General features: G+C 42.2%; 1 protein-coding gene across 4 annotated transcripts in view; it reads right to left on the minus strand.

Annotated features, from left to right (window-relative positions):
• Positions 1-15,060, minus strand: part of LOC149163676 (Protein kinase superfamily protein) — a 413,635-nt gene that overhangs the window by 257,826 nt on the left and 140,749 nt on the right. For all 4 annotated transcript variants that reach the window (XM_089431807.1, XM_089431806.1, XM_089431805.1 and 1 more), the window contains 3 exons: positions 1,446-1,616; positions 1,168-1,320; positions 923-958 (listed from right to left, as the gene is read on the minus strand). In XM_089431807.1, coding sequence (XP_089287933.1) covers positions 923-958; positions 1,168-1,320; positions 1,446-1,616 — 360 coding nt within the window. The remainder of the gene's footprint in view (positions 1-922; positions 959-1,167; positions 1,321-1,445; positions 1,617-15,060) is intronic.

Genomic DNA, 15,060 nt, shown 5'->3' on the forward strand with positions numbered 1-15,060 from the left:
CTGCCATCATTTCAGTGAAAGGTCAGGAAAATTTCTGGTTGTTAGCAAGATCACCCCTTTGTCGTCATCAACATGTATTTGAGTTGGAGCACACCTTTGGACGGGCCCTTCATAACTCCATTCACCTTAAGTTGATGTTTGGCACTAGTCCTCCTTTCAACCACCCAAAACACTAACTAAAATCATTTCAAATTTATGTTTTACTGGTAATCCTAACCCTAGGGATACCCCCCTTGTGCGGGAGGACAGCTGGCCTAAAGTGAGAGAGGGTGTTGTGGTGACAACTGACAAACCCCGCTTAGTTCCCCTAAGTTTTCACTTATGTTTTAGCGCTTGACCACTTAATGTGAAGGTTTATGAGGTAACTTGGGAATTTCTTGGCACAAATTTTTTGGTCTCTAGTTCATCCCATGTCCCATTTTTAATTTCATAATCATTCTATTAACCTTTTGTCATTTGCTATTGCATCACAGTTGAATGCATGTTATCGCAGCAAACCGGAAAGAAAAACATCACCATCAAATAGTTGCTTCTGGTCATGAAACAAAAAGTTCATGCAAACATATCTTTGAAGGGACAGTCCTTCACTTATGCTTTGTTACTGGTACTAAATAAACAGTGGACACAGCAAATCTAAAGTTTGTTAATGCTTGGAAGTTATTATGACACAAAATCAAATTTGAGTTTTCAAACAGACTATGCTATTTACTTCTATATCTTCAATGTGCATTGTTGACCTCTATACTTCCAGGGTGTATTCTCTCTCAATACAAAAAGATTTCCCATCAACCAAGAAGTCACCCTCAACATATAAGACATCTGTACTCTAGTATCGTGTGCAAGTCTGGCATTTAAGATAAACTGCCGATATTGAACATAATTGAAAACCAATCTTGTCTCTGGTAAAAATGAAGAAATATACCCGGAAAAGACTTGATGCCCATTCATCAACTACGGCCTGTAAGAAGAAAAAAATAAAAAACTCCTGTCAATTAAATCGCCTTCAGTATTCTGTTATTCTAAATACATGCACAATTACAGAAAGACAATATTGGTTTTGTTTTCAATTGAGCATGTAGGCCCAAAACATAAACAACCTTCTATATTGAACTTAACTGCAATCTATTTCCCGCTAAATTGAATGTAAATATTAGTCAAGAGTGTTACCTGAAGATCTGTGTTCAATTTACCAGCTTTGCTAATATAACCAGCAAGTAGACGAAGAATGAATATGTCTAAAGCAATGGCTGCTCGCACACCAGGTCGTTGAACTTTTACAGCAACAATTTTCCCATTGGATTGAAGCCTGGCCTGATAGACCTGCAAATTCAGATTATATTATCAAAATACTCCAACTTTGTAATTACCTCCCATGATAATATTCTCCTTTGAATCACAAACTTTCAAAATGTCACGTGTTTCAAAACAATCCCGAAAAGTGATACCTGGCCAAGTGAAGCTGCAGCAATTGGTTGAAGGGATATCTCAGAAAAAAGATTCTCTACTGGTACTTCAAGTTCTTGCTCTATTATATCTAATGCAACTTCAGTTGAGAATGGTGCAATGCGATCTTGCAACAATGACAGTTCCTCAAGGTATTCTGGTGGTATTACATCCTGCCAGACAGCTCTAAACGATTCATAAACTTAGGCATCTGCCAACTGAATAGTTAACTAACTTATTCAAGCTGAACAAATGCCATTTGACTCTAATAGAAACAACATATTTCATTTTTTAGGATACAAAATCACACTACTTGGATTTATATGAATACTAATGTAGCAGCATAACCTGTTCTACAGGTTTTCGCATGGAAGATAAACAGATCACAAATTAGAAATGAACTCCGTGTGACATCTTCAAAGAGCATCAAATATTTATTATTAAATATGATTAAAACAACTCACCCCATAGTTAAATAATAAAATACTTAAGTCTCCATCCATACATTCAATTGCTTCCATTGGGTGGTCATAGCATCATTCTTACCATCCATGCCTTCATGTATGACTTTGAGTGCAAGAGCTCCACAAGAAGTAATAAGAACAGAACTTGTTAGCTCCCAAATTGTACCTGATGATAAAGACCCTAATTCACGAGATACACACCAATTGGAAAATGTAACTAGTTTCGGTCTTAATAATTGTCATTTTGTCTCATGTCATGATGTAATTAACTATTGATCAAAAGATGTAGTGTTCCCACTAGGAAAATTAACGGTGATATTTAAGGCTTAAGCAAAATACACATGCAACACAGAAATATTCAGAGAGCAATTAAAACCCCATAAAATTGCACCAGAACTGCACCAAACTGACTCGTTTTATTATCAAAGGAGAGGACAATGCATGGAATGTGTGAACCTAAGCTTGCCAAAGCAAGCTAGATAATCCCAGGTGTGAAAAATGCTGCCCGGATGCAAGGAAATGACTTCTCCTCATGTTCTGCGTTGGCCCTGGAAATTTTGCAACTGCTTGCTGGAAGAAACCCCTGTTTGAGCCCCCAAAAGTGCTCAGAAAATTCCACACCACAAATCCAGAAAAACCCAGAAAGGGTTTGGTCTAGTTCCAACCTTCCAAACTCACTCCCAATTCTTGTGAACTCCTCCACTGACTGGGAAATTCGTCCTAAAGGAAAACAGCCTCTGCAACCCCTCCAAAATGTTGAGAAATTTTCCCAACAAGCCTTCTTTCACCTCCTAGCAAGCCAGCTCCAAAAATTCTCAGCCAAGTCTTCCCCACAAGAACTGTGCAGGCCCCAAGAAGAATAATTCGACCTGGGCAATAGTCACACCCTCAGCCCACAAATCCACCTGAAATTTGTTGCATAATCACCAAGGATTGGTCCTGCAAAAACCTAGAAGTAGCTCAGCGTGAATCCCTCTCCACAGGAACACATGGTCCCTTTTTCTGCAACCAGATTGCTCCACAGAGCAGCTCAATTTTCCTACAATCTTCTCCGGAATGTCTGTAAGGATTATGACAATACTCCCCTAAGGTGGCACTCAAGGTCTAACGAAGGAGTGAGATTTCCCCTTAGAAATATCTGGTGCTGAACAGCACTTTATAACCTAGCTAAACAGCATGAGCAACAATGGTTTAGAAGTCAAATTAGCAAAAAGTTCCAAATGTTGCCTTCCTCTCTATTTATAATTGTTGCCTCCCCTTTCCTTGTGGGCCCCTCATCCCACTATTTCAGCCTCCTTCCCACAAAATCGATTTTCCTCCAAGGGCTGCGTTAGACTATTTAATAGGTGATCCTTAGCACCAACCTAAATAGACAACAAACAACCATGCTCTTTTATGCAGTTTCCCTTTGATTGCTAGGGTGTTTATTCACCATTACACAGCTTAAGGAGGCATTTACCAGGGCTAGCCAAGAGGAAGTAGAAAATCCCACCCCAGGTTCCCAACAAATGGAGACTTATTGGTTGGTTCAGAGCAGGCAAGAAGTTAGGGTAGACCATTTGAGGTGATCCCCTTATTAGCACCATTCCCTAAGTACACCAATTGGAATAGAAAATCCGAATATTATATATGTAATAATGGTGATTCCTAAATCCTCTCAAAGGGAAGGACTCTACCAGAGATTACATATTGAAGTCTCTGTCTGTTATTGATAAATAACATATATGCTCACCCAATATGAAAAGTTGAGTCACTTAGCGTTCGACTGCGTACCTCACATATTAAGGCATAAGGTTGAGGTATTGAATAAGTTGGTAAGGATGCATGAAAAATACTAGCAAGAAGAAGAGTTATCGAGAATAGTTTCGTCCCCATTGGATATTCAACTGGAGGTCAGAAGCGGAGCGTTGTCCCACCCAATAAATATTTTCTTGAGGGGTGGCCCCCACATTTCACCAACTCTAATTTTTACCCACTTTTTCCGAAGTTGGCACCCAAAATTGTGTTAACTCCAAAATTGCAAAATTGTAGATCTCCCCTAGCATAATTTATTGAGAAGGGAAATTACAGTCCTCGCCTCCCAAATGTTGCTTGTCCTCAAGCAGTTATAATGTAGGATGCTACAAGATCTGCTCACCCTCCCACATGGCATCCTCAACCGGCAAGTCCTTCCATCTGACCAAGTACTCTCTGATGACCCTGTTCCTTAACTTCCTTTCCCTTGTCTCCAAAATGGCCTTCAGTATCAGTATCAAGTGCCCCTCATCATCGAAAGGAGGCAGTTCAGTTGCTATTGTAACTTGTTGTCCCGAGGCCTTTTTAGGGCATGAGACAAGAAATACATTGTGGACCTATTGACAGTGCTAGACCCGCCAACATTCAAGGGATCTCCCCAATATGGAGTCGCAACTAGACCTCACACTGTTTGGAGTAGGAGTCCCAGCAGTGGGTGGTAATGTTATGCCTTCACTGCGGAAACGCGCACAGGGAAGTATGATAACTTTGAGTGAGAGCAAGTCTGTGACCCTGCAAAGAGTCAAGTGTGATGCATGAAGGTTCCAACACATTAAGGGAAAAGAAAGTGCACCCCTTGGAAGCCTGTAATAGTACGCAGCTCAAAAGGAGCACATGAGCGAAATGACATCACAAGCTAAGATGCGTAATAGTCCACAAGCTAAAGTGATGAGTTAATACAACAACACGCATCCAACAAGATTCATAGAAATGCAAACAAAATAGTTCATAAGCATAAGCATAAGTTAAATAACATACATTGCAAATACAACAAGAATAGTCCTACTATATTCACAACATATGCATAAAAGCGTGTTGGCTCTGTTTTTATTATTATAAGTGAAAGTTCCATTCATACATAAACCATTGACAACCACTAGCCCCAATTGTGGAACATTACAGTCAAGAACACCTGCTCCTCCAAATAAGTATATTCTCTTTATGCTACGGAGAAGTCAAGGCTCTTCACAATACTCCCAAGCTCCTTCAAATCCTAAGCCTAGCCAAAAGATTGGCTCCCAAAAGCCCTTTACTTGAGTTATGAGGTTCTATTTATGACAAGAGGGGGTGACTCTTCAACTCCCCTTTGTGACCTTTGGACTACCCTCATGACTCTTCAACTACTTTACAAAACGACTCATTACATTACATCACAACTCTTCATATTCCAATCTTGACACTAGGAATTTCACTTACAACATAATTGCAAATAATACTACAATTTACACTCATACCCATATAGTAGAAAATAGGGTAAAGACAACTGCACAACCTAACAAGACAAAACACTATGAGGCTTGAGGGGAACACTCTAGCTCGGAAACTTCCACTTGATGTTTCTCGATCACGTATCAATGCCAAGCTTGGTATTGTGCGATGACATCCCCAAACTGCATGATGGTGTCAGGCTGGAAGCAGATTCTAGCCTCCATAGCATTCGAGTACAATGGATTGGAACCAGTCTTAACTTATTTCTCGAACAGGAGCAACACGGTTTTGATCTAGACGAGACCACCGATGTAGTTCTGCATGGTTTTTCTGTTCAGCCCTAAATCCTCCTTGGTGGCAACCTGTCACAGTTGCTCCAAGTACTCTTCACTCTCCTTCTTGACTTGGTGTTTGCGTTTAGCTTCAGTGGGTGAGCTAGCTAATGGGATCTTGTGGGTTCTCACCATGAAATCCAAACTGTTGTACAACCGTACATATGAGGCCTGAATGTGTACAATGAACGAGGTGAGTTGCTTGATATTCTGAATCAACGTTCGAACTCTTGCTTTCTCCAGCTCTGTCTGTAGCTTCATCTTCTTTACCAAAGTAAGTGTTGATTTCTGGTAGCATCGGATGTGCTCTAAGTCTCAAATTTTGCAGGGGGACCTGAGCACATGTATTCCGAAGAACCCAAAAAGTGTTTTGGGATTTTCCACCCGGAGACAGTTTTATTAAAATAGTTAATTATTTTTAATGAGTCCCTAAGTCTAAAATTAGGAAATTAAAATAATTAATGGGTATTAATCTAACTGTGGATGTAACTTCTAGAAGAAGACGAGGATCAAGCAGAAATGATCTTAGCCATTGATTAGCTTCTAATCTGGGTCGTTGAATGTCAACAAGAAGATTATTTAAGGAGGCTTGAGGGTCATTTGGAAGACACATAGAGAGTTGATCAGTCAGATCAAATTGCTGAAGCTAGAGGCAACGCAGTGATTTCGTAGTGATCACGTACAGAGGGGCAGAGAGATTTTTGGTTGGAGGATCTTCTCCGGACCCAAGAATACTCAGCAAAGAGGTAGAGAGACACACAGAAGAGGCAGCGCAGTTGGCAGGGAGGGTGACGTAGAGCCAAGAAGGGCTCACGCAAGGACCACACAAAGGTCTGAATTTACTGAGGAGGCTGACGTTCTAAGCCGGGACGGCTGGAGTCAACTCCTATGAGCAAATTGATTCCCAGCAGAGGTGACGCAATACCTTAGAGGCTGCGCAGGCCAACGCAGGGGCAGCGCAGAAGTAGATGGGGACTAGTTGGTTCAGCTGTCGGATCAGCCAGGACTTGCAGTGTAGAGTGAGGTAATCTCACTAATTTCTTCTGTCGAGTGATATTCTCTGTACTGGATTGCCGACAAGGCATCTAGAGGTTGTATTCAGAAATAACTTCTGCTTAATAATAAAAACCCTTAGATCTGCTGCACTGGTTTTCCTGCATTGGTTTTTTCTGGGGACATTTGTCCAAAAACAACTGTGTCATTTGTGTTGTATCTTTCTCTATTATTCAGTTTGTTATGAACGTAAATTATGTAAAAATAGATAATAAATAATAATCATAATAATATAAATATAATAATAAATAATAAGTAAATTAACTAATGGTTACCTAGTTAATAATGAAGAGGCATGTCTTAGAGACATGCTTGTTCGTGAAAGGGTACTTACCTGGCTATATATACAAGACCCTCATTCACAATTGTAATTATCCTATACCAATTCTTTAATGTAATATACATTTTACAATTATTGTCCTATGATGGATGTCTTTGTCTATGAAGTATTTTAAATATTTTCGCTGCTTATACGACTAGTGGTCGTTACATTGGAATCAGAGTTGTTTGATCCTCTAGACGCTCAACCACTGAAAAGAACCAATCTGATCCGGACTTTTGTTGTCGTCACATCGGTGTCAGAGTCAGTTGATCACTAGGCCTTTGGCCATCAACCTCCTGACAGCTTTGTTATCGTCAATCAAGCATTCGCTACGAAGGAGCTTCCGGCTCGTTACACTATGCAGTTTCTGAGCTTAGTGAGGGTTGCGCAATTTCTAGGCTCAGTGTTGGGCTACCTTCCATGACTGCGCAGTTTCTGGGCTCAATGTTGGGCTACCTTGCATGACTACGCAGTACCTGAGCTCAAGGCTAACTGCCAGCCAGGACTGCGCAATTCCAATCATCAAGGTTGCTTGCCCTCAAGCATTCTGCAATTTCTAGAGGCAAGCCCAGAACTGTTGTGAGACTAAGTTGGGAGATCGGCTTGTGACTTAGATGAATCAGCGAAGTGAGCAAACACAATTAAAAATGAAAAGATGAGTCTTAGTCGAAGCATGAATACCCGGATCAGTGCAATATGAGCTCCTGTGGAAAAAAAGGGAGGCTCCAACATTGAAGCATAGGCAAAATTTTGGAGGGTGATTCTAGCCACTACAACAAGACCCTACTTCCTAGGGGAAGCTCCAACTCATATGCTACCTCCCCAACTCTCCTAGTCACCCTGTAAGGCCCACATAAACGGGGCTTGAGTTTTTTTGCGCCCTTTTTCTTGAGGGTGGACTACCTTTAAGGTTGGAGCCTCAAAAAAACTAGGTCCCCAACCTCGAAATGTCTCTCCACTCGGCCTTTGTCTACGTAGAGTTTCTATTGGTTCTGTGTTGTCTGCAGGTTATCCTTAAGGGCTCTAAGGATATCCTAACTCTCTTGTATCCAGTCCTTGGTCCCTGGGTCCCTATTGTCTCAAAAAGCCACATCAGCAAATATCAGGGCATCATAACCATACAAGGCACGGAAAGGAGTCATACCTATGGACATGTGGTGGGTAGTTTTGCAACAGTACTTGCCCAAATGCAACCACTTCACCCATGCCCTCTGCTACCCAGCCACATAGTTGAGAAAGTAGCCCTCCATCCATTTATTTACTACCTCTGTCTGGCCATCCATCTATGGGCGATAGCTCGTGCTAGGAGTGAGCTTAGTCCCCACAAGCCTAAACAACTCCTACCAGAACCCCCCCATGAACCCGTTGTCTCTGTCACTCACAATGGTCTTGGGGAGACCATGGAGTCTACATGAACAAGCTATTTGCAGCAATTGATGATATTTCTCCTACTTGTTAGATTTACATGAACAAGATATTTGCAGTTTCCTACGGCAAACATCGAAATACATACACTGTAACCTACACCAATTTAAATAATATGCTGAAACAAGAAACTGAACAATAGAGAAAGATACAACACAAATGACACAATTGTTTTTGGACAAATGTCCCAGGAAAAACCCAATGCAAAAAAACCGATGTAGCAGCTCTGAGGGTTTTATTATTATACAGTAGTAAATCTGAACACAATTTCTACATGCCTTACCGGCAATCCAGTTACAGAGAATATCATTGACAGAGAGATTTGTGAGATTACCTCACACTATCACTGGAAGTTATGGCTGATCCAGCTCCAGAATAACTGCCCCTGACTGCCTCTGCGCAGGGTCTGCATCAACCCAGCATCAAACCCTCTGGGGACAGCGTCACTCCTCTGGGTAATCGATTTGCTACCCAGGAACTTTGATTTCTGCCTCTTGGTCTCACACCCCGACTTCCAACACAAAAATCGATCTCCCCAGCAAATTTTCGGACTTCCTTACGGCTTCTATGTCAGCCTACACTGCCTCTGCTAAGATCATTTATGCTCGGACCTCGTCTTCTTCTAGAAGTTACACCCACAGTTAGATTAATACCCCTTAATTATTTTAATTTCCTAAGTTTAGACTTAGGATCCCATTAAAAATAATTAATTATTTAAATAAAACTCTCTTCGGGTGGAATTTCCCGAAACGTTTTCTAGCTTCTTTGGGATACATATGCCCAAGCCTCCCTGCAAAATTTGAGGCTTAGAGCACATCCGATGCCACCAGAAATCAACACTCCCTCTTAGCGAGGAATGTGCTCTAGCAATGCCTCCCACTAAAGCATCACCCTGACTTCATAACATCGTCCTCTACGTTGCTGATGTCTGACATGTTTTCCACCAACTACAACGCAAATGTTGCATCTGTATTGGTGTCGACCCTGCCACTACCAACACTGCATTCGTACTGCAACTTCCTCTGAAATTCTTCATCCGTGTTGTTGTTGGCACTGCCACTGCCAACTGCCCTTGCACTACAAACTGTTGTTGCTACTGCATCAACAACGGAAAAACAACCCAAATTACTAAACAAGTGTTCAACATAGATGCATTTCGACGCTGAAGATTTGACTACTACTAGTCCCAAGCTATCCCTCTGAGACTACTGCGTTGTTGTTGCTATTGCGTTGTTGTTGCTACTACATTGTGCCTCTTCGCACTATTGCAACTCTACACTACACTGCTCAGACTTGGTGTTGTAGCCACTGCATTTGTCGCTCCAACACTCCTCTGCACCATCTGACATTGGTCCATCCTGCTACTTCTGATCTTGGCTACTGTAGCAAGGTATTGATTCCAGAGGTGGGCTCCTCAACGATCCTGCTCATCTGTAGCTCTTTCGAACTACAGCTCCAAATAAGCCCACCTCCCTCCTGGAGGTATCTCGGCTGTCATGGCGAACTCCTCCTCCTCGATCTTCGTGGGTGCAGCCTTCGGATCGTGCTTCTCATCTTTGTCCTTCTTCTTGAGAGGACATTGTGTTGCATAGTGACCCATTTCACCACACTTGAAGCATTTGATCTTCGAGACGTCCTTCTTTTGCCTCTGTTGTTCCTGTTGCCCCTTGGATGCAAGGTTTGCATTCTCATCCTCCTCCTTGGGCTTCGATCCACTGCTGCTACTTTCGTCAATTTTACACTTGACCAAGTCTCTCCTCTGCTCCTCTTGCTCGAGAGCTACCCACATCTCATCCCAATTTGACAAAGTCGCCTTGCCCAGGATACTTTGGACAAAGACATGCCACTCATTTGAGACTGAATTGAGGACCATTCTAACCAACTCGAACCCTTGAGGCATAGACCCCACAGCTGCTAACTCATCACGGGTCTCCTAAAGCTTTGTGAGGAACGAATCTATGCGCTCCCCCTTCTGCATCTGTGCAGATCTCAGAAGATCCCTGATATATCGTAGACAACGCATCCCACATCTCCTTAATAGTCCCTCTGCTAGCGATGTGACGGACCACATGATCCTTTACTCGATCAAGGATCATCCTCTTGGCCTTCGCCATTTCTACCTTGTACTTCTTCAGCAGATTTGGATCTGCAGGCTCAGCCACCACGCTGTTGAAATACGTCTTAAGAGAATGCTCATCTATAAGGAATGACATTCTTCCCTTCCAGATGATGTAGTTGGATGCCCCATCCAACCTGTCTGAATCTCTCAGCCCACTAGTTGCCATCTCTGCCACGAAAATGTCGAACTACTCCTCTCTGCTCTTACTGCTGCTGCTCAGCCAAAAAGAGAACGGACTTCTTGGCAGGAAGTCTACTGAGGAAAAATTCCCTCAATGTGCTTCTCCTCTCTTATGACATCATTCTGCCTAGCAAAACAGCCTACAAAAAAACTGCGTCCCACCAGCTCTTCCTTACACTGAGGCTCAATGCTACTCTCTTTGCCATGACAAGATTTCGATCTGGAAGCCCTTCCTCTCTGTCGACCCACTCAGAGAGAGACTGCCTCGAAAATTCAATACTCCGGCTTGGACTACGCAAACCACTCTGGGGATCCCTACTGCAGCAACTGATGATATTTCTCCTACTTGTTAGATTTACATGAACAAGCTATTTGTTGTTTCCTACAGCAAACATCGAAATACATACACTGCAACCTACACCAATTTAAATAATATGCTGAAACAAGAAACTGAACAATAGAGAAAGATACAACACAAATGACACAGTTGTTTTTTGGACAAATGTCCATGGAAAAACCAAAGGCGAGAAAACCAGTGCAGCAGCTCTGAGGGTTTTATTATTATGCAGTAGTAAATCTGAATACAACTTCTACATGCCTTCTTGGCAACCTAGTGACAGAGAATATCACTAACAGAGAGATTTGTGATATTACCTCACACTATCACTAGAAATTATGTTTGATCCAGCTCCTGAATGATTGGCCCTGGCTGCCTCTACGCTGCCTCTGTGCAGTGTCTGCGTCATCCCAGCATCAAACCCTCTAGGGACAGCATCACTCCTCTGGCTGATTGATTTGTTGCCCAGGAATTTTGATTTCTGCCTCCCGGTCTCACAACCAGGCTTCCAGCTCATAAATCAATCTCCCCAGCAAATTTTCAGACTTCCTTACAGCTTTTGTGTTGCCTCTGCGTGGGCCTGCGTAGCTTTGCACTGCCACTCTAGATCTCCCTTTGCTCTATTGAGTATTCTTCGACCAGGAAAGATTTCCCTTCGGATACTATCCATCCCCCTCATTGAAAAAGCTCACTTCGAATTTCTCACCAGCCGCTGCTCTGGTTCAAAAATTCGATCTTCTGAACTCTCTCTATGTGTCTTCCAAATGACCCTCAAACCTCCTTAAGTAATCTCCTCGTTGACATTCAACAGCCCAGATTAGAAGCTAATCAATGGCTAAGATCATTTCTGCTTGATCCTCGTCTTCTTCTAGAAGTTACACCCACAGTTAGATTAATACCCCTTAATTATTTTAATTTCCTAAGTTTAGACTTAGGGTCCCATTAAAAATAATTAATTATTTTAATAAAATTGTCTCTGGGTGGAATTTCCCAAAACGCTTTCTCAGTTCTTTGGAATACACGTGCCCAAGCCTGCCTGCAAAAATTGAGGCTTAGAGCACATCAGATGCTACCAGAAATCAACAATTGCTCCCTCCTATACATTACATACCCAGGTGTAGGCTTCCCCCTGTCTAGCTACCCCTATGCCCCACTATGTGGCCCAGCATTGCCCCTCTCATTCCCTATTCCATTCCACTTATTTGTCACTTGCGACCCCCCTTAGAGGGATGTAACTTGGACATACTATCCCCTTTAAGGGTTGAAAACACCTAATAAGGTACTTGGCTAACCCCCTTTGGAGCTTGGAGACACTAGCACATGCCAAAGCCCACTACGGAAGGGCATGCCATTATGAAGTACCCACGTTGTTATCCATTATGTAAGCATTTTACCCGATTATTTCAATGACTGGTTGTACTAGAAGCCTAGGGGACGCATTGGATCTTATGCAAGATTCCAGGTGGTTTCCATTTGGGTTTGGTTTCCCTATATGGGATCCTAACCCCAAGAGGTCTACATTGGCACATGTAGGGTGTGCATAGAGGGCCATGGGCCTCCATAGTAGCAGACAACACTCCACGGATCTTCATGGATGCTCAGAGATTACTAACGATCCACTTTTGGGATGATGATGATATGCTTGCTACATTATGCCCAACATGCCCCCACAGGAGCCCCACACTCTTGACAGGTGTTCTCGGACTTGTACGATGTCATGGAAACATTCATTCCACCACTTGGACCCTTGCAGAGGACCTTCCATTCATATGGAGACCCATGGCGTCATCTATGTGCCCTCATACCCAATTGGAGCACCACAAATCTACTACTTCGAGAGCAAGGGGCCACCCCTTTGTCCATCATATTCCGAGGAATTTATTCCTCAATATGGCACTTGATGATATTATTGAGCCTTTAGAGGGCCCTACGACATGCACATGTTATTATTTGGCCCCTTGTGAGGCTTATTTTTACACTTATGAGCTAGTTTGGTGGGCTTGTCACCAATAGGGGTTTTATTTGCACATTATTTTATCATTAGGGGCTAATGTAGGCCCATAGGCTAATTTGAACTCCTTAGGAGGCTATATATTGATGTTAGATACACTCATTTGTATCATCACTTGACTTGGGATCTCTCTAATCATAGAGAAATTTCGCACTTTTTCCTTGGTGGATATTTTTGGAGATGGATGAATTTTGATGTATGGATTTGGGTTATTTCTCTTGTCTTGGAGCTTTATTGAGCAAACGAAATGTTGGTTGGATATACTCTATAATGTTATAAGTAAATTTTGATGCTATTATTCTTGTTGCTGCATACTGCTAAAATTAGGGCTAGTTGTTGCATTATCGAAATGTGGAATTGAGCATGTTTTAGCTAATTTAATGTATGGGCCAATGTTATATGAATGAAATGTCCTAGATATTTATTTATCTCGAGAAGCTTGCATCATTTGCTTTGAAGTATAAATGCTTGAAGGTCACTTTTCTTTTCTTTCTCTCAACATTGGACGAAGTTGACTTTCTAGGCCTCCTTGATCAAGAAACCAAGTTCTTACTCATCATTATCCTTGACTCCATATCCCCAAGTGAACTAGGCACTGATCCCTCAAAAAGGGTGATCATTTCAACCCTCTTTTAACCATTTTCCCCTTTCCCCAAGTCTAGCCCCATTAGGTCACCTAGGGCATCAATTTCCCAGGAAAATACCCAAGGAAAAAATTTAATCTCCTATAGGCTACTGCGCTGGTGGTTCCCCTCCCTCTCCTCCAAATTTGAGGCAATTCTAACAGTGGAATCTCCAGGAATCTCAAGCCCTATCTCTAGGATCAAATTGTGTCTAGGCATCCCCAAGGCTAGACCTCAATAGGATCAATTCAACCTTTTGAGGAAAGTATTCTTGTTTGGTCCTTTCCCCTCACCTTGTCCAGGATAGGAACATCATTGGTTGCTATATTCCATCCCCGAACCTAGGCTGGGTCCACTTGGCCTCGTATGGTCCCACTTCTCAAAAAAGACTATTTGTCAAGGACCATTTGGGAATCCAAGTTTCCAAAGGATTATAGGGATTGAGAAACTTGTTCATAAGCCTATTCTTTCTCCCTCAACCCTCCAATCCTCACCCCTTATCCCTGGTGGACCAAGTGCCTTATTTAAAGAGCAAGCAAGCTCCATTCTTCACTCCATCCTTGGGAAAGGGTTTTCGGGGTCACTTCTCACCTATCCATTGACATATACTTTACAAGTGAATCCCTACACTACCGGGACTCCTCCCATCGGTGAAAGTCCATAAAGAGCAGGGAGACTTAGTTGTGGTGACAATGGGTTAAGCCTCCACAGTTGCCCTTAACCTAGCAGTTGCCCTCTTAGGAACCCCTTTAGGTCCCCTGCTGGTTTGAGTGGTAACATTTATGGCGCCATTGTCGAGGACACGAAGTGTGTGTTTTGTTCCCCATACAACATATTGACATATCATTATTGGCGACTCCACTGGAAGAACAAAGCCCTAGTTCTTCATTAAGCATTAAAGTTAATGCTTGTAGGGTGAAGCAAGCATCTATCAAGGCACCTCAATTCACCCTGGTGACTCCATTATAATCTTAATATGCAAAATCGTAGAAAATGGAGATTTCTCTCGGTCCTATATTTGAAAAGCTCAATAAACAAGAGATTCAAGAGTTGCAAAGGAAAGTGGTGGAATATGCAGAATCCTTTCATGATATGTTGGAGAGCGTGGATATGGAATTCATGCTCAGTTTTTATAGGTCGCAAGAAGTACAACTTGACATAATAAGGCGTGCTTATGAAGGGGATCCTAGTCGTCTCTATGACCTTGTTCACATAACCTGTACTGTAAACATTCTGGATAACCTCATCAATAACAATAGGAATACCTCCTCTAAGGATGACGAAAAGTTAGACCCCGCAAGCTTCCAAATCACACAAAAAAGAATGGATGAATATAGTAGGTCATGCAGGCAGGTAGTAAGGGAATATAGTTCTAATGAAGTTTTCTCCTGCTTATATGATGAAGAAGTGAAGCTTCATAATATGAAATGTGAATATAAAGAGAACCCTGCTAATGTTGTCCTCCTAGAAGCATTCTACCAGAATAATGTAACAAATACCTTAGCCATTATTCTTCAAGAGAAGAGAGA

The sequence above is a fragment of the Pinus tabuliformis genome, chromosome 5_1, assembly GCF_031772625.1.
Source record: "Pinus tabuliformis cultivar Carrire ecotype Pingquan chromosome 5_1, CPIR1, whole genome shotgun sequence".
In the NCBI taxonomy this organism is placed as follows: domain Eukaryota; kingdom Viridiplantae; phylum Streptophyta; class Pinopsida; order Pinales; family Pinaceae; genus Pinus; species Pinus tabuliformis.